This window comes from Macrotis lagotis, chromosome 1 (genome assembly GCF_037893015.1).
Source record: "Macrotis lagotis isolate mMagLag1 chromosome 1, bilby.v1.9.chrom.fasta, whole genome shotgun sequence".
Taxonomy (NCBI): domain Eukaryota; kingdom Metazoa; phylum Chordata; class Mammalia; order Peramelemorphia; family Peramelidae; genus Macrotis; species Macrotis lagotis.
Window position 1 is genome coordinate 451,501,789 of NC_133658.1, and position 21,915 is coordinate 451,523,703.

A 21,915-nucleotide genomic window follows, 5' to 3' on the forward strand; every position below is an offset into this window, starting at 1 on the left:
GCTACCAGACCCAGTACCAGATCACACACTTTGCCTGCTCCTGGGTCACAGTCTTCCTAGGCTTCCCCTCTGCATCCCAGCCCTGGTTCATCCTTCAACTTCTACACACCTATCCCCAGATTCCTTATCAGCATGGAACCTTGCTTATTTGTCCCCTCCTCTCCCCTTCCCCCATCATCTCTCCAGATTTGAATGACTGCTTCCCTGACCCATGCCATAATGGGGGCCACTGCATTGACTTGGTGAACGATTTCTACTGTGAATGTCGAGATGGTTGGAAGGGCAAGACTTGCCACTCACGTAAGTTTAGTTCTTTTAACCCTCTGCATTCCCCATCCTCATTCTTCTTCCTCCATCACCTGCTAAATCTCAGAGTTTGAAAAATGAGCTTTGACAAGAAAATGTGACTGAAATCATTCCAGGGGTGAGCTGATGGTTTTGTCTGGGACATTGGGCTGAGGATATGCCCCTCCCAGAGTCAGGGATACAGGTCAGAGCTATAGAAGTTAATGGAAACTGGGCTTAAAAATTGGTTTTTATTTGACCTGTCTTGGGATTTCTGCAAGGATACCTCACAACAGCCAGATGGTGCCTGATTCCCCATGGCCTGTGGGGAAGGTGAGATAGCTGAAGTTGGCTCTCCCAACATCTAAGAACAAAGACCTGGCTACTACCAATGGTTACTACTATATCAGGAATGATATGGTTTCAACAACAGAAAGCACTTACCTTTGATTGATGACTGGTCTATTCAGCCTCCCTCCTTCCAGTTCTATCTCTGGTCCCTGGCCTGAGTCTTATGGCAATATGGTCCTTAATCTTCTAGAACAAACCTAAAAATTTCTCTCTTCCATGAATCATCCTGAACTATTCTAGAATCATCTTCTGTTTCTGTGTAGCCTGCCTCACTCTAATGCATGGGTAGAGAATTAAAACATGGGCCAAAAAAGCTCCATCAAATGATTTTTACTGTTCAGCTGTTCTCTTCTTCGTGGTATATGATAAACTTGCCTTACTTTTACCCTGGACATAGTAAACTGCAGGGTGATGACATCTGTCCTCAGAGACCAGGAGAGAGGAAATCTGGGGCCAGCAGCAAGGTGGGATCCCGGACATACTGTGATTATCTGAGCTTCCATTCTTGTAGCATCAAGGGTTGACATCTCACCTCACTTTTGTAGCCCCTTCAGAGAATTCCTTTGGAATTAATGGGAACTGTGTGAGAGGATGTGGATGACTTGGTTCGACCTCTATGTTATTTGGCAATCATGTATGGATTAGGAGTCTCTCCCACTAATCCCACTAAACTGGGGTTGCCCCTGTAGGTCACAGACCAGGTTGAGAGCCCTCTAATGGCAAGGCATTGCCAAGCATCTCATGTTTGTTCCTAGGTGAGTACCAGTGTGATGCCAACACATGCAGCAACGGTGGCACGTGCTATGACAGTGGAGACACTTTCCGGTGCATATGTCCCCCAGAATGGAAGGGCAGCACCTGTAACACAGGTACCTGGGCCTGGGGGGAGTGGGGTAAAGAAGGTAAGCCTTGGTGGGGAACAATATAAGAAGGTGGGAGACTAGGCTTTGAGGCCATCTTCATTAGAATATAGAATTTAGAACTAGTATGAATGGTATAGATCAAGTCCAATTCTTTTATTTTGGTTAAGTCCAGGGCCTGTGGAAGGAAAGCTAGAACTGAAATCCACAAATCTCAACACCAGACCTTTCTTTCTTTGTTTTCTTTTGTTTCTTTTTTTCTTCTTGGTTTTTTTTTTTTTTTGAGTGTCCTGGCCTGTGATATTGATGTAAAGAGCATCTTTAACTAATGCAGCTGACAGATTTTCTGTACCTTAAAAATCTAAGAATTATCTTAATGAGAGGCTAGGTTCCTGGCCAGATATGTGGCCAATATGCATCAGAAGCAAGACTTGGATCCAGGTCTTGACACCAGGATTGCTCTGTACTGTTTACACATTGCCTCTTCTCTTTATATAACACTACATTGTGCTTACCTAACACCATATTGTTCCTTTCCCCTCATCATCCTCACTCTCTGTCCATCACGGATATGCCTTTTTGCAGTGTTGTATACTTCATCTGACACCATAGGGTGTATTCTGATATACCTTCTCCTCTGTCCTTCTAAATGCAATACCTCTTTCAAACCCCACTTGCTTAAGAAGCCTTTCTTGATCACTCCAGATCACACTGGTCTCGCCTTGATAAACTTCTGAGAGTAATTCTGAACTATAAAAAGTAATAGATATAACTGCTGGTATTTCAGCACTTAATGATGTCTCCTGCCTTTTTGCCTTGTTTGTTTTGTGAATTGGTACCATAAGCCCAGACTTCAGAACTAAAAGGGACTGAAGAAACCTAGCTATCATTTGTCTCCTGGACATCATACTATTAATATCCCTATCCTTAGATTGAATCTGTACTTCTCTCAGATAATGACCGCAGTTTCTAAATGTTCTCATAACGGGATTTCCCCAGACAAAATATGAACCCAAGACCTAGGTAGTTCTTGAGGCAGTCAAATGCCATTTAAGATGCTTCTTTGTTGGGTGACTACTCAACTTAGTTGACCAGTCACTTAACCTATCAAAATTTGTTTCCTCCATAAAATGGGAAAAACAGTTATCCTTCATAGGGTAATTAGGAGGACATTACTTGACAAAACTTAAATTGCAGAATAAAGTGGTAGTCTTGTTATTCCTTCTTTGTCCTCCCACTTTTGCCATAGTTGAACAAGCGCCAAGCACATTGGAAGTTGTGTATGATGATTTAACATATAGCAAAGACCCTGGGATTAGAATATTTACTCTTAAAAGATTTTATTTATTTTGAGTTTTACAATTTTTCCCCTAATCTTACTTCCCTCCCCCCACCCCCCACAGAAGGCAGTTTGCCAAGCTTTACATTGTTTCCATGGTATACGTTGATCCAAATTGAATGTGATGAGAGAGAAATCACATCCTTAAGGAAGAAACATAAAAGTATAAGAGATAGCAAGATCAGACAATAAGATATCAGGGTTTTTTTTCCTAAATTAAAGTTAATAGCCCTTGGTCTTTGTTCAAACTCCACAGTTGTTTCTCTGGATACAGATGGTATTCTCCATCACAGACAGCCCCAAATTGTCCCTGATTGTTTCACTGATGGATTGAGCAAGTCCTTCAAGGTTGATCATCACCCCCATGTTGCTGTTAGGGTGTACAGTGTTTTTCTGGTTCTGCTCATCTCACTCAGCTTCAGTTCATGCAAATCCCTCCAGGCTTCCCTGAATTCCCATCCCTGGTTTCTAATAGAACAATAGTGTTCCATGACATACATATGCCACAATTTGTTAAGCCATTCCAATTGAAGGACATTTACTTGATTTCCAATTCTTTGCCACCACAAACAGGGCTGCTATGAATATTTTTGTACAAGTGATGTTTTTACCCTTTTTCCTCATCTCTTCAGGGTATAGACCCAGTAGTGGCATTGCTGGGTCAAAGGGTATGCACATTTTTGTTGCCCTTTGGGCATAGTTCCAAATTGCTCTCCAGAAAGGTTGAATGAGTTGGATGAGTTCACAGCTCCACCAACAGTGTAATAGTGTTGCCCCTTCAGAGAATTCTTCCAACAATGATCATTGGGATTAGAATATTTAGAGCTGGAAAGACACCGGAGAAATTGAGGGTTAAAAAAAAGAAAAAGTGACTTGATAACTTTATTAAATATTTAAAAAGATTAGTAAGTTGTATTTAATAGATGTGTAGTTTCAAATGCAGCCTTTTTTCTACTTGATTTATTTTATAAATTAAAAATAAAATAAATTTTAAAAAATGATCAAGACCAACTCCTTGATTTTTATAGGTGAGAAAATTGAAAGCTATTGGTAAACCAGGGTTTTGGAGTAGAATCTGTGACTGACTCCTCACTCTCATTTTCAATTGAGTATGTCAGAATTTCACAGAGTCCCCTGCCCATATCTCATCAATTCCTCATCCCAAGAGGATGCATAGGTCTATGAAGTGGTGATGTCTAGATTCTGCTGCACCAAATGTGGCAAAATGGAAAGAAGAATGATGTTGGAATCGGAACCTGGTTTGGAATCCTATAGGTGTGATCTCAAACAGATCTCTTAACAACCCTAAGACTTAGTGCCCTTTCAGTTCTAGATCTCTCAATCCTATCTGTGATCTGGAATAAAGGGTGACAAGACTGGGAAGATCAGATCAGATGAGTGAGAGGGCTCTATGACCCTCTTCTTTTCAGGAAACTGAAATGTGTCTTCCCTCATAGCCAGGAATAGCAGTTGTCTCCCGAACCCATGCATGAATGGCGGCACGTGTGTGGGCAGTGGTGATTCTTTTTCCTGCATCTGCAAAGATGGTTGGGAAGGCCGTACATGCACCCAAAGTAAGTCTAGACTTTTCTGTTCCTCTTTCCTATATCTTCTCCCTCCATTGTATTATGTTCTTTGGTCCCTATGCTGAAATAAGAGAGGGGAGCAGACAATTCATTTAAGAGTAAAGCCCCCTAACTATGACTGGATTGAACTTTAATTTTTTCCATCCTCACCCCTTGAGAGGCTTACTACAGAGAATACACTTTGAAATTCTGGAAGCCCTTTGTAGGAAGGGCTACCATGGATATTCTCCCTGCTTCCTTCTAGAGGATTATTTATTGAGAGGCTTTATGGAATCTTCAAACCCTAATCCTGTCCCCCAAACACACCATGATCCTAACTAACTCCCATCAATGTCTCCAGAATCTGAAGTCATTCTCTGTAAAATGCCCTCTAGCTTTCTTATCAAAATCCAACTTGGAACCAGTTGTGGCTTTTAGGCCATTTACTGTCCTTGGCTCCCTCGTGGTGATGGAAGCAGTGAACTGGTATAGTAAATAACAGTGGTCCAGCAAAGGCCTATGTATTCAGGAGGGCAGAGAGGTGCAGATAATAAAAATGATGATCGCAATTTGTTGTTGCTGTCGTTCAGTTGTTGTCAGTTGCATCCAATTCTCCATGATCCCATTTGGGATTTTCTTGACAAAGATACTGGAGTAATTTGCCATTTCTTTCTCTAGCTCATTTTGCAGGTGAGGAAACTGAGGCAAATAAGGTTTAAATGATCTGTACTTTTCCTCAATTTGAAGGCAGAAAGGTGATGCCTTGGGTGGGGGGGGGAGGTCCTAAGGTCTGACTCATCCATCTGGAATTAGTTCCCTTCACCATCCCACTAAACACTGTTAGCCAAGTCAAGAAGAGTCACTTTATTTTAGATTTATGCTGATCTCTCTCTCTCTCCTATTTTCTCCCAACCAAAAGCCCACTCACTCCTATTGGAGGTTAAATCTGCTTCTTTGCTTGGGTTATTCTTTGATTAAGCTGTTTAGACACTAATGTAATATTCCTGGAATGCAGTTCCCCACACTAGGAACAGTAAAAATCCATCCTATGACCCTGACACCGATTGCTTCCAGTTAATGGAAAGGATCAGAGAGGGGGCTTAGTCTAGTCTTGTCAGTACTTGAATAATCCCTTTTATACTGTACACTCCAGTATCTGTCTGTTTCCCAATCAAGACTTTAGAACCCTTGGCAAAGATTCTTAACTATTTGAGGGTAGGAACTTCCTACTTTTGGGGTCTCCACTGCTGAGCACAGATCATTGGTTGTAGGAGGAATTCAGTATTTTGTGACTGTTCTGTCCTATAGCTTGAACTCCCTCATTGTTTAAAAAAAAAAAAACTGTTCTCTTATACTTCTTTCCTTTTTTCCTTTCTCTCTCTTTCTCAGATACAAATGACTGCAACCCTCACCCATGGTGAGTATCCCTGGGTTAACCTATGGGGAGGTGGATCTTTAGGGAAAGTATATCTCCCTCTAACAGGTAGAGAGATCAGCCCAGAGTCATTAGTCAAGAACCCTCCTTGAGCAAGGGTTTCCCCAAAAGAGCAGAGCTAGGGTCCTCTGCTCACAGGGAGAAGTATGTGACTTAATTAACAGAGGCTTAATTAGAAAGAATGCTAACATAGTAGCTTATTATGAAGAGAGGAATCCAAGAATGAGCATTATTAGAGGAACAATGAAACAGAGACTAGAAATGGTGCAAATGAAGAGCAGCATAAGAAGCAAGTGTTGGAGGAAAGGCCTTGAGCGTGTGGTTCCTGCAGCCTCAGGATTGGTTTGATGCTCATGGATTGGGGTGGGGGGGCTTGTGTTTTGCAGCTACAACGGAGGCATCTGTGTGGATGGAGTGAATTGGTTTCGTTGTAATTGTGCCCCAGGGTTTGCTGGTCCCGACTGCCGAATCAGTGAGTACAAAGGCTAAACTTTCTCCTCTCTGAGCTTTAATTTCTTTTTCCAGGTAATTTTAACATCCCTTGCATTTCTCTCTTCTGCATTATGGAGTATCTGATAAGTCTAATCCTCTGCTCCCATCCCTCACTCCAATCCTTGTGGAATGGCAAAGGGCTCTAGCAGCACGTGCCTCCATGAAATGTTATTTCCCTTAAAGAGTACCTGTCTGAAGGAGACCCAAAGAGTATGTATATGATCAACCTTCCCATTTGTTCATGATTGACAAAAATTTCACTGGATCCTCACATCAACCCCAGCAGAGTTGGCAACAGGGTTTGTTCTCACTCCTGTAACACAGATGAGGAAACAGATTCTGGGGAGAAATGTCTCCCTGAGGCACAACCACTTAGAAATTGTTCCAGGTCTCACCCACCTAGTGGATTAAGGCTTGCTGGAAGTTGAAGGGACAGCAGATCTCATTTCTTCAGTCCCTATCTTTTACACACAAGGAATCTGGTCCAGAGAGAAGGATCCTGTTCTAGGTTGTGTAGTGAATTATGGAATACTGAGACTGGCACTCCGGTGAGGTGGCAGCAAAAGCACATTAGGGTTCAGAGACCTGGGTTAGAATCCGTAAACTGTGTACTGGGCAGAGCAGGCACAGGTAGATGCGCTACAATTTGTCTCAGACACAGCAGGGTCATTTTGGTCTTTTTCAGTCACCAAGGACAAGAACTGTGTGACCTTAGGCAAGTAGTTTCCTCCTCTCTTAAATAAAAGAGCATAGGATGCAATATGACACACCCCTTCCTGCCTTGTACCCTCTCCCTACTTGTTCATCTCCTGCCATCCCTCAAGTTCTACCTTCAGGGAATCTTTGTTCTTGCCCTTTAATTTTCGTGCCATTCCCTGTGGATACTTTTCAGCTTCTCCTGTCTGGGTCTCACTTGCACAGAGTTGTTTTCAGGTCTCCCCTGTTAGACCAGGACCTCCTGGAGAACCTTTGCCCTTTCTTTGCATCCTATTTTTGGCATATTAGCATTTTGCAGGAACTTATTAAACGTTTATTTGCTGCTGTCATTCACTTGTTTTCAGTTACATTCCACTGTCTTGTTTTGTCATCCTGATTCCCAGTTGTCTTTATACTGAACCATAAGCAACTTGGTGGATGAGGTTGAGAGTGGCTGTCCAGGCACTCACAGTGGCTGGTGTCCTCGATGTCTGGCTGGCTTCCCTTATGCTCACAGGCCTCATTTATAGCAAGTTCCCCCTTCCTGGATGGGTGCAGCAACCATACTAGTGTTGTTGCCTTGACCAAGGGCTAAGCACCATCCTTGGGGCGTCCCCCAGTGACTGTCGAAGGGACAAGGTCAGATGAGAAAGGTGGAGGGTAAAGCCCACTTGGGCAGGGGTCCTACATTATTAAAATAAGGGCTGTTTCACTGAGGCGGTCATTTGTGGTGCTTTCCAAACCTTTTTCTTACTGCACCCAGAAAATCTGAAAGGGGAAGATTCTGAGGTTAACCCAAGGCTTGTTCCCTCATTGTATTGTCTGTGGTCTGCTGGCAGAGCCCGAGACTCCCAACTACTTGCTGGAGGCTCTCCGTTATGAGGAAGATTGAGAACAGAAGCCTGGAGCTTCAGACCCTGAACGCTACGGCTTCTGGTCCTCAGATGAGAAGCAGAGCCTCCCCTGTTAATCCCCACCTTTTCCCTGGGAAATGGCCAACCATGTGTCTGCCTTCCCTGGAAGATACCTGCTGCAAGTTGGACAGTTGTTCCCACGGGCAGGTCATTCCATCTTTGACCCTCAGTTTCACCTGAGAAATGAGCATCACGCCTCTATGTCCTAGCATCTTCCTGTGCCCTGCAGGGTTGTTTTCAGAAGAGTGCTCTGTAAACTTCTCTAGAAATGGGATTTGTTCTATTTGTCTTGCAGACATTGATGAGTGTCAGTCCTCCCCGTGTGCCTATGGGGCCACCTGTGTGGATGAAATCAATGGGTACCAGTGCATCTGTCCCCCTGGGAGAGCTGGGAAAAGATGCCAGGAAGGTGAGGGTTCACATTTCAAAGCTGGAGGCAGACAAAGGGGCAGCTTTCCTATACCTCAGGCCTCTGGCCAGGGTCTCAGTACAGGACATGGCTGCTTTGGGGCTTGCTTCTCAGTGACATTTTTTAAATACATGTTATGGTTGAATGTAAATATTTAACGTTTGTCTTCCTCCATTCTCAGTGATCGGCTTTGGGAAATCCTGCTGGTCGCAGGGTATGTCATTCCCACATGGCAGCAAATGGACCGAGGAGTGTAACACATGCCACTGCGTGGATGGCCGCACCGACTGCAGCACAGTAAGGAGGGGCCCTGGGTGGGTGCCAGACCCCACCCCATTCTTGTGTTCTAGGATCATACTTAGAAAATGGGAGGGTGAGTTTGAGATCACCTGGTCCCTGCTCTTCTTTTTACTGTTAAAAGAATGGAGACACCTGAGATATAGGCTGTTACTTATCCAAGAGGCCAGTAATTAAGTGTCAGCATTGGAACTGGAGCCCAGACCTCCTGACTTCCAGTTCTAGTGCTTTTTTTTTTTTTTTTTTTTTTTGTCATTTCTGGCCAGGTTCTGAGGCTAGACCTCCTGACTTATCTAGTTCTAGTACTTTTTGTCATTTCCATTAGATCTCACTGACACAAAAGAAATAGGGCTGATGTTTTTAAATGGACCTGGAAGTTGTTTTAACCATTGGTGAAAAATCCAGTACTGATGTGTCTGTCTGTGCCTGTGTCTGTGTCTGTCTCTCCCTTCAGGTATGGTGTGGGAGAAAGCCCTGTCTTTTACCTAGACACCCAGACTACACGGAGGATCAGTGTCCACGAGGCCAGGACTGCCTGGAGAGAGCCTACCCCAAATGCCTGCAGCCTCCTTGTGCATCTTGGGGGGAGTGCAGCCCAGTGGAGGCTATTGTCCCAAGCACCTCATGCCAACCTAATTCTGGACACCTGGGGAATAATTGTGCCAAGATCACTCTCATCTTTAACCGGGACAAAGTGCCCCAGGTATGGTACCCTTCCCATCAGAAAGTATCAAACCTAGGGAACTGGCAGCTGGAGTCTGTTTCAGTCTCATAGGATCATATAACCTTCTTGCCTGCAATACTTCCAGTAACAGAGTTCATTATCTTGAGTAGCAGTACTTTTCCATTACAGATAGAACAGTTATGAAAAATATTTTCCTTACATCAAGCTGAAATCTGTTCCTCTATACCACCCTTGCTCCTGATGCTATCCTCTGAGCTCAAATAGAACAAACTTAATTTCTCTTTGCTTGGAAGGCCGTTCTGAGAGTTTAAAGAAAGGGATGAATGGGGCAGCTAGGTGGTGCATAGTGGAGAGAGCATTGGCCCTAGAGTCAAGAGGACCTGAGTTCAAATCTGGCCTCATTCACTTAATAATTGCCTAGCTTTGTGACCTTGGGCAAGTCACTTATCTCCATTACCTTGCAAAAACCAAAAAAGGGGGGGGGGATCAATTAAATCCTGACCTCCTTCTCCTTGGACATGGGTTTGATGATACAACTTAGTTCAGAGTTCTAGGTTTCTGTCAGAGTCTGGTTGTGAATGCATGTGATGCCATTTATCTTCTAACTTTTGGGAACTTCTACTTCCAGGGGTCACTGGTAGTGCCCTCAGAATATGTGAGATGTTTAGCAAGCGAAAAGACTGGCAAGGGACAGGCTGGTTTTGTGGTTTTTATTTTTTCCTTTTGAGAATTTCTTCTAAGGTTTGGGGGTAAAAATAAACAACCAACTAACATCATTTTATCACTTTTTAATATGAGAAAAATAATGATTTTCCATTTCTATGGCATCTGTTCATAAATTCAGAAGCCAGAATTTGATTTCTGTTCTCCCTCTAAGGCTAATTCTCTTTTTCCTATACTACATGTTGTGACAAGCTTTCTCATTTCTCCTCACTCTCCGTGTGTGCATCACTAATTCGTTTCTATAGTGCTTCACAGTTACAACGTTCTTTCATGTTCAATATCACATAGAATCCTCACAATAATGAGAAGAAATCTGAGAAAAGGGAGGTAGTGATTTTGAAGCTGAGGAAATTTGGTAATAAGTTCTATATCCCAGAACACTGAGTCCTTGTTAATTAGATTGGATTTCACTAATATATGGTTTAGGGCCATGAGCCCTGATGCTGAGCTGATGTTGCCCTTTGTTCTCTGTGGATCAGGGATTTGCTGAACCCATTAGAGTATAAACAAGCTTATAAGAGAAATGTTGTACAAACTTCTTCCTGTTATCCTGGCAGTGTTTGTGTCGTCTCACCCAGAGTTGGGAACAGAAGTCAGCTTTTTTTATGCTTGTTATAAAATTTGTGTTGATTCATTTATATCTCTTCGTTAAAGCAGGTCCTCTGTTGTGCAGCACTGCTCTGGGTCTCTAGGTCCCTATTTAGCCCAGGGTTGAGACCTTTCTTAGAAGGCAGTCTGTTGGGGCTGCTAGGTGGCGCAGTGGATAAAGCACTGGCCCTGGAGTCAGGAGTACCTGGGTTCAAATCCGGTCTCAGACACTTAATAATTACCTAGCTGTGTGGCCTTGGGCAAGCCACTTAACTCCATTTGCCTTGCAAAAAACCTAAAAAAAAAAGAAGGCAGTCTGTCATTCAGATGGCTCCCCTTGCTAAAAACTTCTCTTAATTGATCTAAAGTAGGGAGCTTTTACTGAGTGTTGGAAATCTCTGGATAAAACCATCCATGTTTATCCTCCAAAGGACAATATTGAAAAATAACCTTCAAATGCACATCAAACAGGACCTGCCCATAGCAAGTAACTGAATTATTAGTTCCAGAGTTGGAAGAAACTTAAGGGTTCCCCTAAGGTAACCTAGTGGATGTTCATTCTTGAATCAGGACCAAGGTTCAAATTCTGCTTCTGATCGCCTCCTGTATGTGTGACCCTTAACTTTGAGGCACTTCAGTCTCTTCCTCTGCAAAAGGAAGGAGTTGCACCAGACACCTGAGCTATGACTGTTTGTTGTTAGGAAATTTGTTTGTATTGAACAGAAATCTACTTTCCTATAACTTCTCTGCCTATAGGCTTTCTTTCCCTATGGGTGAAGGCCATGTGGTAGGAAAGACCACCGATTTTCTTCCTTTCTTCCTGTGTCTGATGCATCCCCTTCCACCTCATTGAACACCTGCTTTTCCCGTTGCCTGCCATGAAGTAGGTCATTCAGAGAGTAATTAATGTTTGTTGGATGAAAAGAGGACTGGGGAAAGAAGCAAGCCTATATTCCTTATCCTCAAGTAGCCCCCATCCTAGGGAAGAGCACAGGACAGATTCTCGTTGTGCCAGCATCTGTAGATTACGAATGGGCTTAAATTGTACACAATGACTGGGCTTCTACAAAGTTATAGGAAACCCTATTCTTAGGGAAATGGAGTCATTTCTCTAGAGACTGGCATACTCGTGCCACTTTATTCTTGGTAAGCAATAGGATAAGGGATTTTAGAACCAGAAGGAATGTTAGAGGTCATCAGGTATACCCCTTTATTTTATGGAAGAGGAATTTGATCCTCTCCCTGGCATTCCCAGATTAGAGAAATACTTTACCTGAAGTGGCATAGGTACTTTTTAGAAATAAAAACAACAGAATGTAGCTGTCTGTGTCTCTGCATCTATGTTCCCGTCCTCTCCTTCCTTGCATGGTCAGAGGAGGGAGAGAGACCCAGGAGCTACCATTTCTGCTAGATTCTCCCATCTGTGTTCCTGTCCTCTCCCTCCTAGACTTTGCATGGTCAGAGATGGGGAAAGGCACTACTTGACCATCCAGGCTACTAGTAGAATAAGCCTCTTCTCTCTCCTCCTAACTTTGCTCTCCTTTCCCCACCCCAGGGTACCACCGTGGGAGCCATCTGCTCAGGGATCCGCTACCTGCCAGCCACTAGGGCCGCAGCACGGGAGGGCCTGCTGGTTCTGCTCTGTGACCTGTCAGCCTCTACAGAGAACGCTGTGGAAGTTGCCATTGTGAGTTCACTAGGACCTGGAGGGAGGGAAGCTGCGTCTTCTCCCTCCCGCATTGGACATGATTGCCTTGATGTTGGAGCTTCCGTCCTCCTGGCTCAGCATATCCTGAAATAGCAGATAGGGCCTATCTGTCTGGGGTCCAGTAAGGGTTCAAGGCGTATGGGCCGCAGATGAGATCAGTGTTCTTATGAAATGGAAGCTGATGCTTTTATTCAACATCTGGTTAAGTTCTGGATGTGCACTGTGCTCGATACTGTAAGAGGTAGAGTTTGTTTAAGATGTGTTGCTTCCCAAAGAGTTTATGATTCTGGAGGAGAAAGTGAAGCACCCCCTCACTCAAATCCAATTCATGTGCATGTCATGGCATCTCCTCCCTGATGTCATGGTCTTCTTCAAGAATGAAGGACAAGGGGCAGCTAGTAGCACAGTGGATAGAGCACCAGCCTGGAGTCAGGAGTACCTGAGTTCAAATCCAGCCTCAGACATTTAATAATTACTTAGCTGTGTGGCCTTGGGGAAACCACTTAACCCCATTGCCTTGCAAAAAAAACCTTAAAAAAAAGGTGAATTAAGAATGAAGGACAAGGGGCAGCTTGGTGGCACAGTGGATAGATCACTGGCTCTGGAGTCAGGAGTATCTGAGTTCAAATCCAGCCTCAGATGCTTAATAATTACGTAGTTGTGTGGCCTTGGGCAAGCCACTTAACCCCATTGCCTAGCGAAAACTTAAAAAAAAAAGAATGAAGAACAAACATTAATATTATTATTATTATTATTATTATTATTATTGTCTAGTGGGGGAATAAAACATGTAAGTACATTGGTATATTAGATATAAAATGCAGCATGTGAGGTCTGAGAAGTCTTTACCTGAGGGGGGAATCATCAGGAAAGGCCTACTAGAGAGGGGAGCATTTGAATATGATTTTAAAAGATGGGATAGGAATGCAGGAGATGAATATTAAATATTATACATAGAATAGCATGAGCATAAAAATGGAGAAATACAGATTGTTTTAAAGCACTAAGAATAAATAAACTATTGGCATAAGTATAAGATCATAGATACATAGGTCATCCAACAGACCATCATTTTCAGGTGAACAATCTGTGGCCCATAGAGACTTGTCTAAGGTCCCTCATTGTTAAGTGGAAAAACTAAAATTTCAGCCCAGATCCTTTGATACTAAGTCTAGTGACTATTGCATTGTGCCAACTCCTCAAAAAATGAGGATAAAAGTAAAACAAAAACAGACTCAAAAGGCATGGTAATGTTAGTAGAGTGCTATAAATCACTAGTAAAGAGATAAGAGCTTTCCTCAATAGATCACAGGGAGCCACTAAAGATTTTTGGAGCGGAGGGCTGATGTGAGGAGATCTTGGTATAAGGAAAATTGGTCTAGCAGTGGTAATGAATCTGAAGTCGGAGAGTGAATTTAAGAGGCCTTTTTAAAGGAAGCTCTTGCAGTAGCCTAGGTGGATGATATGGTGGTCTATACAAAGCCAGAAACAGTAAGAATAAAGAGCAGGCTGTGGATGTGGAACGTTTTCTGGAGGTGAATTCAAATAGCTGAGCATGAGAGATGAAGGAGAGGAGATAATCAGAGATAAAAGAATCTTAACCCAGGAGACCATGTAAATAGTGGTGCCAGCCACAGAACAGCAGTCACATCACAGCAGCAAGGAACTGGGCTTGGCTCTGCCAGTTTGGGCCACTCCTACCCTCCCAGCCTGGAGAGTGAAGACTTTCAGGTACCCGATGAAGTGGAGACCTGAAACATCTGAGCTAACCTTCCTTTCCCTTCCCAAAAGAAATGGGACATATGCTTGCCTCTGGTAATTCTATTTTAGGAGAGAGAAAAAGATACCAGATTAAGATTTAGATTCATAACAATTGCCTCAGGCTCCTATAAGAACGACCCCAAGTTTTGTTCTGGCCAGCAAGCCACAGTGGGTAACTATAATTTCCAGAGCTTTATAAGATTTGCTGATAGCATTATAAAAAGTTATAAAATTTTTAGTTATGAAAGTGATGATCAGGCAGCAAGCTCTTCCCTTGTTCATCCAGTACTATAGTTCAATCTCTAGTAGATAAAATCAGAAAAAACTTAGGCCATGTTTTGGGACAATAAAGGTAATAGATTTTTTTAAGCCTGGTGATAGTAAAGATCTTTTGTGGCTTGAACAGGCCACCAGCCTCGTGTTCTTGGTATTGGAAGGCTAAATGACATCTTCACTATGTCCCACAGTCCTTCAGCCCGCCCCGGGATCAGCCAGATAACACCCTCATCCAGAATGCTGCAAATACCATCGTCAGTGCTATAACGAAGCCAGAGAATAGCACTGTGCTGCTTGCTGTGACCGAGGTCAAGGTGGAGACTGTGGTGATGGGAAACTCCTCCACAGGTGAGTGAAGGAAGTGGACATTCCTTCAGATGTTCAGTAAAGCTTTCCCATATGGAAGTAGTTCTTTGGGTGCCTTGAAATAATGTCACCATTAGGTGACACCCCCCCCCCCCAGGATGAATCTCAGGCTTACCTTGAACTGATGAAAAAAAGAACAGCTTCACCTTCCCCTGCACCTTCTTAGACCTTTCAGGTTAAAGAGCATTGCTGGAACTTCCTAAAGGATAGGATCAGAATCATAGAATTTTTGAAGTTAGAAAGGATGCAGTAAAATTCACTCCATTGACAGGTCTTTTCTTGTTTGAAAATTTCAAGCAAAGGAGAACCTACTACATCCCTAGTCCACCCATTTTAATTTTGAATAGCTTTACCTATTAGGAAGTTTTTCTTTACACCAAGTCTAAACATGTTGCTCATTGTTGCTTCTAATTTGATTGCTTCTGGGCCCAGCTCTAGTTTGTCTTTCAAATATTTGAAGTAGCTAGCATCCAATACCCATCTTCCCTTCAAATTTCTGTCTATTTCAGATAGTTTTCATGTGGTATGATCCATCCTCTCAGTGTTTTTCCTTAATTGAAAACCTAGAATTTAAAAAAAATTCCAGATAGGGTCTGAATCCACATATGAATACAGTGGGACTATCACCTTCTTCATTCTGGTCACCTTTCTCTCTTAGTAATAATGTATTCTAAAGATATTTTTTGACTTGCATATCACATTCTTAACTTGCCCAGAAATCCTTTTAAAATCCTTTTAAAATAAACTCCTGGGAAGATCTACTGGTTGTTTTGCTATATTACATTTCTGATATTGATCTGAATCCCAATGATGACTTCACATTTATTTTTCTTTTAATATTCACCTTATGGATTTGGCCTGGTGATTTTTAGATTGTTGAGAATATTTCTGGACCTTGACTCTGTCAAACTAGCATGTTAACTATCACAACCAGCTTCATGTCATCTGTATACTGGACAACACATCTTCTATGACTTTATTCATGTCATTTCTAAAAATGTTAAAAAGCACAGAAATAAGGGTATCATTCCACTGTAGACCTCCTTTCAAGTTATGAAATCATTAATGACTACTTTTGACTTCTCTTCATTGAAGAAATTTCAGCTCTACCTAAATATCTTGTTCTCTAACCCACATCTCTCCAACTGGTATGCAAAATACCAATATTACGGCCCATGCCATATATATATGTGTGTGTGTGTAGGTGTGTATATGTGTATATACGTATATGTGTATATGTATATATGTGTATATATATGTATATGTGTGTATGTATATAGATGTATATGTGTGTATGTATATAGATGTATATGTATATATATGTTAGCATCTGCCTATAACATTCCTCTAGTCTAGCAACCCAGTCAAAAGAAGAAATTAAGTAGTGTGGCATGATAAAATGAATTCATCAACCATCAGCTTGGATTTCAGTTCTCTGTTAGCCACTTCTGCTCCTTCCACTGCCAAGAGCATTTGCCCTGGTACCAAATACAGAAGCAAAATAAGAGCTGAATTGTTTTATGTTTTTTCCACTATCATTATTATTCATCCATCCAAGTACTGGTGCTTTTCTGGCCCTTGTACTTGTTATTGGGGCAAGGGGCGGCTGGGGAAGAAGATGGACCCTGTTGATTATCTTCAGCATTCATCTGATACTGTTTTTAGGAGATCATGTCATACATCGTTTTATTCTGTTACCTGTCCTTGCTTCCGTTTCTTTTTCCAATCCAGGTGGGTTGAGTTCACTGTGTATCTACATTGTTCTCTTTAGACAGTTCCCTCTTTTCTTCTTCACTGGCATTGTTTTGGTTTGGTTTTTTGGGGGGGGTTAGAATTCCATTCTATAGAGTTGTAGGCAATGATGTCCTAGTTCTCCTTTTTTAACTCTTAAATCTCTTCTTTCAAAATCTGGGATATGTTGCCAATTTCCTTTTATTCTCTAAAACAAGTTCTAAGATTGTCTCTTCCTCCCCAACTCCCTCAAAGTTCCAAATCTTTCTACAACCAGCCCCTCAAGATGGGTAGAATTAAAAAGAACACTTCCTATTAATACTTACACCAGATTCTTGCATCACTGCCTCATTGTGGAAAGAAGGACTTTCTGTAGCTCAGTGAAATCCTGCACTTTACCTTAAGGGTTACCCACGATAGGTAAGGGTGGAGAGTTTTGACAAAAGGTGATCCCCTAGAGAAAGAAATGGCATACTACTCCAGTATTTCTGCTGAGAAAATTCCATGGACAAAAAGTCCATGAGGTCATTAAAAATCAAACACAGCTGAATGACTAAAGGAAAAAAACCGCCTTCTGAATTATGGATTTTTCATTAAGACAAGCCAGGAATTTAGTAATAATCTGTTTGGGAGACGGAGGAGAAAATCGGCTGAAAGAAGAAAGAGGGAAAATCCAGGAGAACATAAACAGATGAATCGTATATACCAAGTTTAGATACTTGTAGCCCCCTCTCCATTATATTCTATTGGACCAAACTCTTTTGTCTGTGTCCTACTTATGTCTAAGTGCTCTGTATTACACATTCCTTCCTTTTCTTCCTCAGTTTACTTTCACTCAAGTGTTCTCCAGCAGGTTTCCTCTATTTAGTTTCTGTTCTCACATAAATATAAACAATCTTCCTAATGTACAGTGCAACTTCATCCCCTCTTTTACCTGTCCTGTATCTTTGGATAAGCTCTGCCCTACTAGACCACATTCCAGCCATGAATCTTATAGACTTAACAAGTCTGAAAGATGTCTCCTTTTTCACATTGTTTGTTTACCTGTACTTTGTTCATAGATACCTGAGGCCCTGAATTTTACCACTGCCTCCTTTTTTTGTATTTTGGCCCCTGTGAATTACTAGGCTTCTCTACTAATATTCTTTACATGCTACAGTTTTTTTTTTCTATGGTATCTAATTTGGTTGATATGTAAACAATTTTCTTCTCTCTCCCAAAAGTTTAAAGTCCTTTTGATTCGATTTTCAAGTCTCTAATAAAAACATTTTTTCCCACCAAGCTTTAAGAAAAAAACATCAATCCTGTATTTTCTACCATGATCTAGAAATATCCTGTTCTCACATACCATCTTTTTAACGAATAGTTGACTTTTCAAATCTGTCTTTACTCTGCTGTATATCTTGAAATAGGAAGTAATACTGATTAAAACATAACTTCTGCCCCAAGTTCTTTAGGTTTTTATTTAAGTCTTCATAATTTCTAGTAATATTTTCTCTAGATTTCTTCTAGAAATAACATGCATCCCATGTGACTCCAGAAGTAGAATAAGAGTCATCAGTTTTGACAAAGTCTTGGGGGATTCTTCATCATATCCTAAGTACATCTTTTTATTTTTAAAAAGAGACAGCTAGGTAGCACAGTGGTCAGAGCTCCAACTAACACTTGCTATTTGTGTGATTTTGGACGAGTCACTTAACCCCAATTTCCTTGCCCCCCCCAAGTAAACTTATCTAAAAGCAGTTTCTTCATCAAAGAGACTTACAGCCACATTATTCATTTCTTCATAGGCCAGGCCTTACCATATGGTCTTTTCTTTGATGCTGTTTGTGGATAATCATTTTTTGAAGCATTTTGGAAGTTTCTTCTAGAGAGGACCAGCTCTCTTTTTATGACAGCCTCAACTTATCATTTATTTCCAAATGCTGTCCTCCATGCTGTATTCACCTTGCAACTTTCTGATGGTGGGCAGCATACTGTTCTGCTTTTTCAGCAATTTTTTTTTCTTTTTACCTTAAAACCTAGACTCAGCTAGGTTATACAATGGATGGAATGCCAACCTCAGACACTTATTGACTGTGAGACCCTAGGCAAGTCACTTGACTTGTGCCTGCTTCAATTTGTAAAGTGGAGATATTAACAGTAACTATCCCCCAGGATTGTTGTGAGAATAACATGAAATAATGTATGTAAGATATTTTCCTAACCTTAAAAGTTCTATATCACTGTTGACTATTATTACTACTTAAAACCCTTCTTCCATTTTTTTTTTTTGAAGAAACACTTCACTCTCCCTTTTTGCCTCGAAATCACTCCTGTTACCTCCTCTTGAACTTTTAACAAGATACCACTTACTTGGCTGTTGCAGAAAACAAACAGCCCCACCTTCACAGTTTGCTCCAACATTCTTGTCATTGACCCTTCTCTCTACTTGTGTTCATTAGTTCTGGGATGTGGGCCATGTGCAGGGAATGTGATTTTAAATATGTTTGTACCCTCCCAGAAAGGGTGGCATATTTAGTTAGTACAGATAATATAGTACTATGAAAAAGGGATGTTGGAGCTGATTTGTGGGAAGACTAGAGCAGGTAGGTGATGGGGAAGGCATTGAGGGGTCTATTTTGTGCTAATCCTCAGAAACTGAACAGAAATACCAGATATTTTACAGATTCTAGATTGATAGCACTAGATAGTGCTAATGTATAGACACAAATCCTAGCTCTGAATGACTTTTTCTTCCCTTTTTGCCTAGATTACCTGGTTCCCATCCTCTGTGGGGTCTTCAGCATCGTGTGGCTGACGTGCATCATTATCTGCGTGTGGTGGACTCGAAAGAGAAGAAAAGAGAGGGAGAGAAGCCGACTTCCCAGGGAAGATAGTGTGAACAATCAGTGGGCCACCCTGAACCCCATCAGGAACCCTATAGACAAACCGTATAGTAACAAAGACATTTATTATGAATGCAAAAACTTCATTTCTCCTCCTAAGAGAACTCGTGATGAGGTGGAGGAGTACGTAGAGTATGAGGAAGAGGAGGAAGAAGAGGAAGAGGAGGAGGAAGAGAGAGAGGTCATTGAGGTAGAGAAGTTCCTTTCTCAAAAACTCCAAAAGCCTTCACTCACCAAAGGACCAGGGGACCTCAAGGAGAGCCCCCTTGGAAAGTGGGCACAGCCAGGGGCAAGCCACAAAATAGACAACAGATCTCTCAAGAATGTGAATGACTATGAAGATGGAAAAGATTAGCCCCAAGGAGCTGGGGAGCCGAAGTCCCCTACACTTCCTGGCTCAGCAGGGGCAAGGCAGGGGGAGGAAGGGGAACTCTCTGTTCTGCCTCAAGAACCGACGTATCTGGAGTCAAATGTAATGTTTATAGTTTCTTTATTTTGTGTAAAAAAAAAAAAAGTTTATTTTCTATGTTTCTTTAGTCTTGTATAAATTATTCAATGACCGTCAGGTGAAAAACAATTGAGTATTCTTTAATAGTTGCTATTTTTGTAAAGTTATAAAACACTCACTGTGGCAGAGGAGAAACAAAACGGTATCTGTATTTTCGCTATTTTGTGTAAAGTTTATTATAAGAGATTGTACACTGTTTACAGAATCTTTCTTTTTTATTCCTTGATCTGATTGAATGGTGGCTCCCAAGCCCCTGACTGAGGACCCTGTGGGACCCGTTTGCCAATGCCCCGAGCCTGGTGGCTCCTGGCGGGCTCAAGAACTGCACTTGTGACTGTGCCGGCTGCTCCCCACCTGCAGATCTGCCTTACCTTCATAGCTGGGACTAAGCTATAGAGCTCTTTCAACTGTGGTTCAAATGTGGCCTTTCTGTCTCTTCTTCCTCTTTTTTGCTCTCAAGTCCTTTAGGATCGCAGTATTGAAGCATGGGACAAGTGCCTTGAGATAAACTTTTCTATCGCAACTTTCAGAAACTGCCATCTCTCCATCACCCCCCTGGCAAGCTCGGCCAGGCCCAGCCCAACCTGCTCCTTTTCTGCTCTGATTGTGAACATGTGCGTCTGTACATATGTACATATTAAATGAATCACTCTGTATATTTGATTTAATAACTTAAAATATTTCAGTCTCCCTTTTTTAAAAAAAAAAATTGACGTGTCATTCCTTAATTTATGCTGCAGGCTACTGTTTACAGGAATGTTCCAGGTCCCTGGACAAACGAAGCTAGAGAGGATGGAATGAGCAGGTCAGGATGTTAAGACAAAGCTGGGACTGCCTCCCTGTTGGGTCAGGATGACCCAGCAGGGATGTGTAAATAGACCCTACAGTGATTGTTTGCCCCACTTTTAATGACCTGAGGCTTCCAAACATACAGGGACACCCTGCCTGCAGATGGGTGTGTGTGTGTGTGTGTGTGTGTGTGTGTGTGTGGCTACCTGTAAGAGAGACAGATGGGTTCCTTTGTGAATGTTAATTACACATGGTATTAATGTATTTTTTGGCATTTTAAAAACAGGCCTGATGAAGGGAACAATAATTTTTTCTCCTCTGTTCACAGCTCAGTTAATGGTAGTTCTACGATGCAGCAGCGGAGCTACCAAGGTGAGGGAATCCCCTTAGAAAGCCTGCATGGTTTGGTTTGGTTAGGACTTCTGTTCCTGCTTCAGTTCATTGCTATTAGATGGGAAGGCTATATAAAATTTCCTTTCTCATTACTAGGAAGATACTGTACTCTCTTGCTATTAGTTGGGGTAGGCAGTGGAGGGGGGCAGGGGAAGTGGCTGGCTGACTGAATGGCAAGCACCCTGGCCAATGCACAGTGTAAACATGGTCGTTTGGAAATGAGTTACTGTATACATTAAACCCAGGAGTGGTGTGCAGGATCCTCTGTTCAATACATTTTGTTTGGTTCTTAAACAACTTTCAGAAAAACTATTTATTAAAACATTTTATAACAATGTCTGGGATTCTTGTACTTGAATGTCTGTGTTTCTTGCCAATATAGCATTTGAAAAGAGCTATGTGTGTGGCTTTGGGGACAAGACACCAGAGCTGCGTCACTCTTAGGTCTTCAGCAGGGGATACACATTCTCACCTTGAAGCCCAGGTGGTTTAGGTAGATGGTTCTGTTGACCCATACAGCCTCCTTCTGTCCCTCTGTACTGTGGTCCAGGAAAGGATGTGGAGTCTGCCAGTGGTCTTAACTACCCTCTTTTGGGTGTTAACAACCAGCTTCCTGAAGGAGGATGCAGTGTAATGAGAAGAGAGCTGGATTTGGAGATGGAGCATCTGAGTTCAAGTCATAGCTCTAACACTACCTATTTGCCCTTGGACAATTCACTTCCCTTAACTGTGCCTTAATTTCCCTTTGTTAAATAGGATTGGACAGAGATGAGTCAGTCAATAAGAATTGATTATGTATGCCTACTATATACAAGGTATTCTTTTGAGGAAATACAAAAACAAAATGGAACCCCTT

At 42.0% G+C, this 21,915-nt stretch overlaps 1 protein-coding gene across 4 annotated transcripts in view; it reads left to right on the forward strand.

The window, feature by feature from the left end:
- The window catches only part of JAG2 (jagged canonical Notch ligand 2), a 142,209-nt gene extending 120,804 nt beyond the window's left edge, over positions 1–21,405 (forward strand). For 2 of the 4 annotated variants that reach the window (XM_074213477.1, XM_074213478.1), the window contains 11 exons: positions 187–300; positions 1,392–1,505; positions 4,293–4,409; positions 5,790–5,817; positions 6,222–6,307; positions 8,233–8,346; positions 8,528–8,643; positions 9,098–9,346; positions 12,195–12,326; positions 14,576–14,732; positions 19,234–21,405. In XM_074213477.1, the coding sequence (XP_074069578.1) occupies positions 187–300; positions 1,392–1,505; positions 4,293–4,409; positions 5,790–5,817; positions 6,222–6,307; positions 8,233–8,346; positions 8,528–8,643; positions 9,098–9,346; positions 12,195–12,326; positions 14,576–14,732; positions 19,234–19,724 (1,718 nt within the window). In that variant the 3' untranslated portion in view covers positions 19,725–21,405. The remainder of the gene's footprint in view (positions 1–186; positions 301–1,391; positions 1,506–4,292; positions 4,410–5,789; positions 5,818–6,221; positions 6,308–8,232; positions 8,347–8,527; positions 8,644–9,097; positions 9,347–12,194; positions 12,327–14,575; positions 14,733–19,233) is intronic. The other 2 variants (XM_074213479.1, XM_074213480.1) reach the window with 1 other exon arrangement.
- Positions 21,406–21,915: the final 510 nt, after the last annotated feature.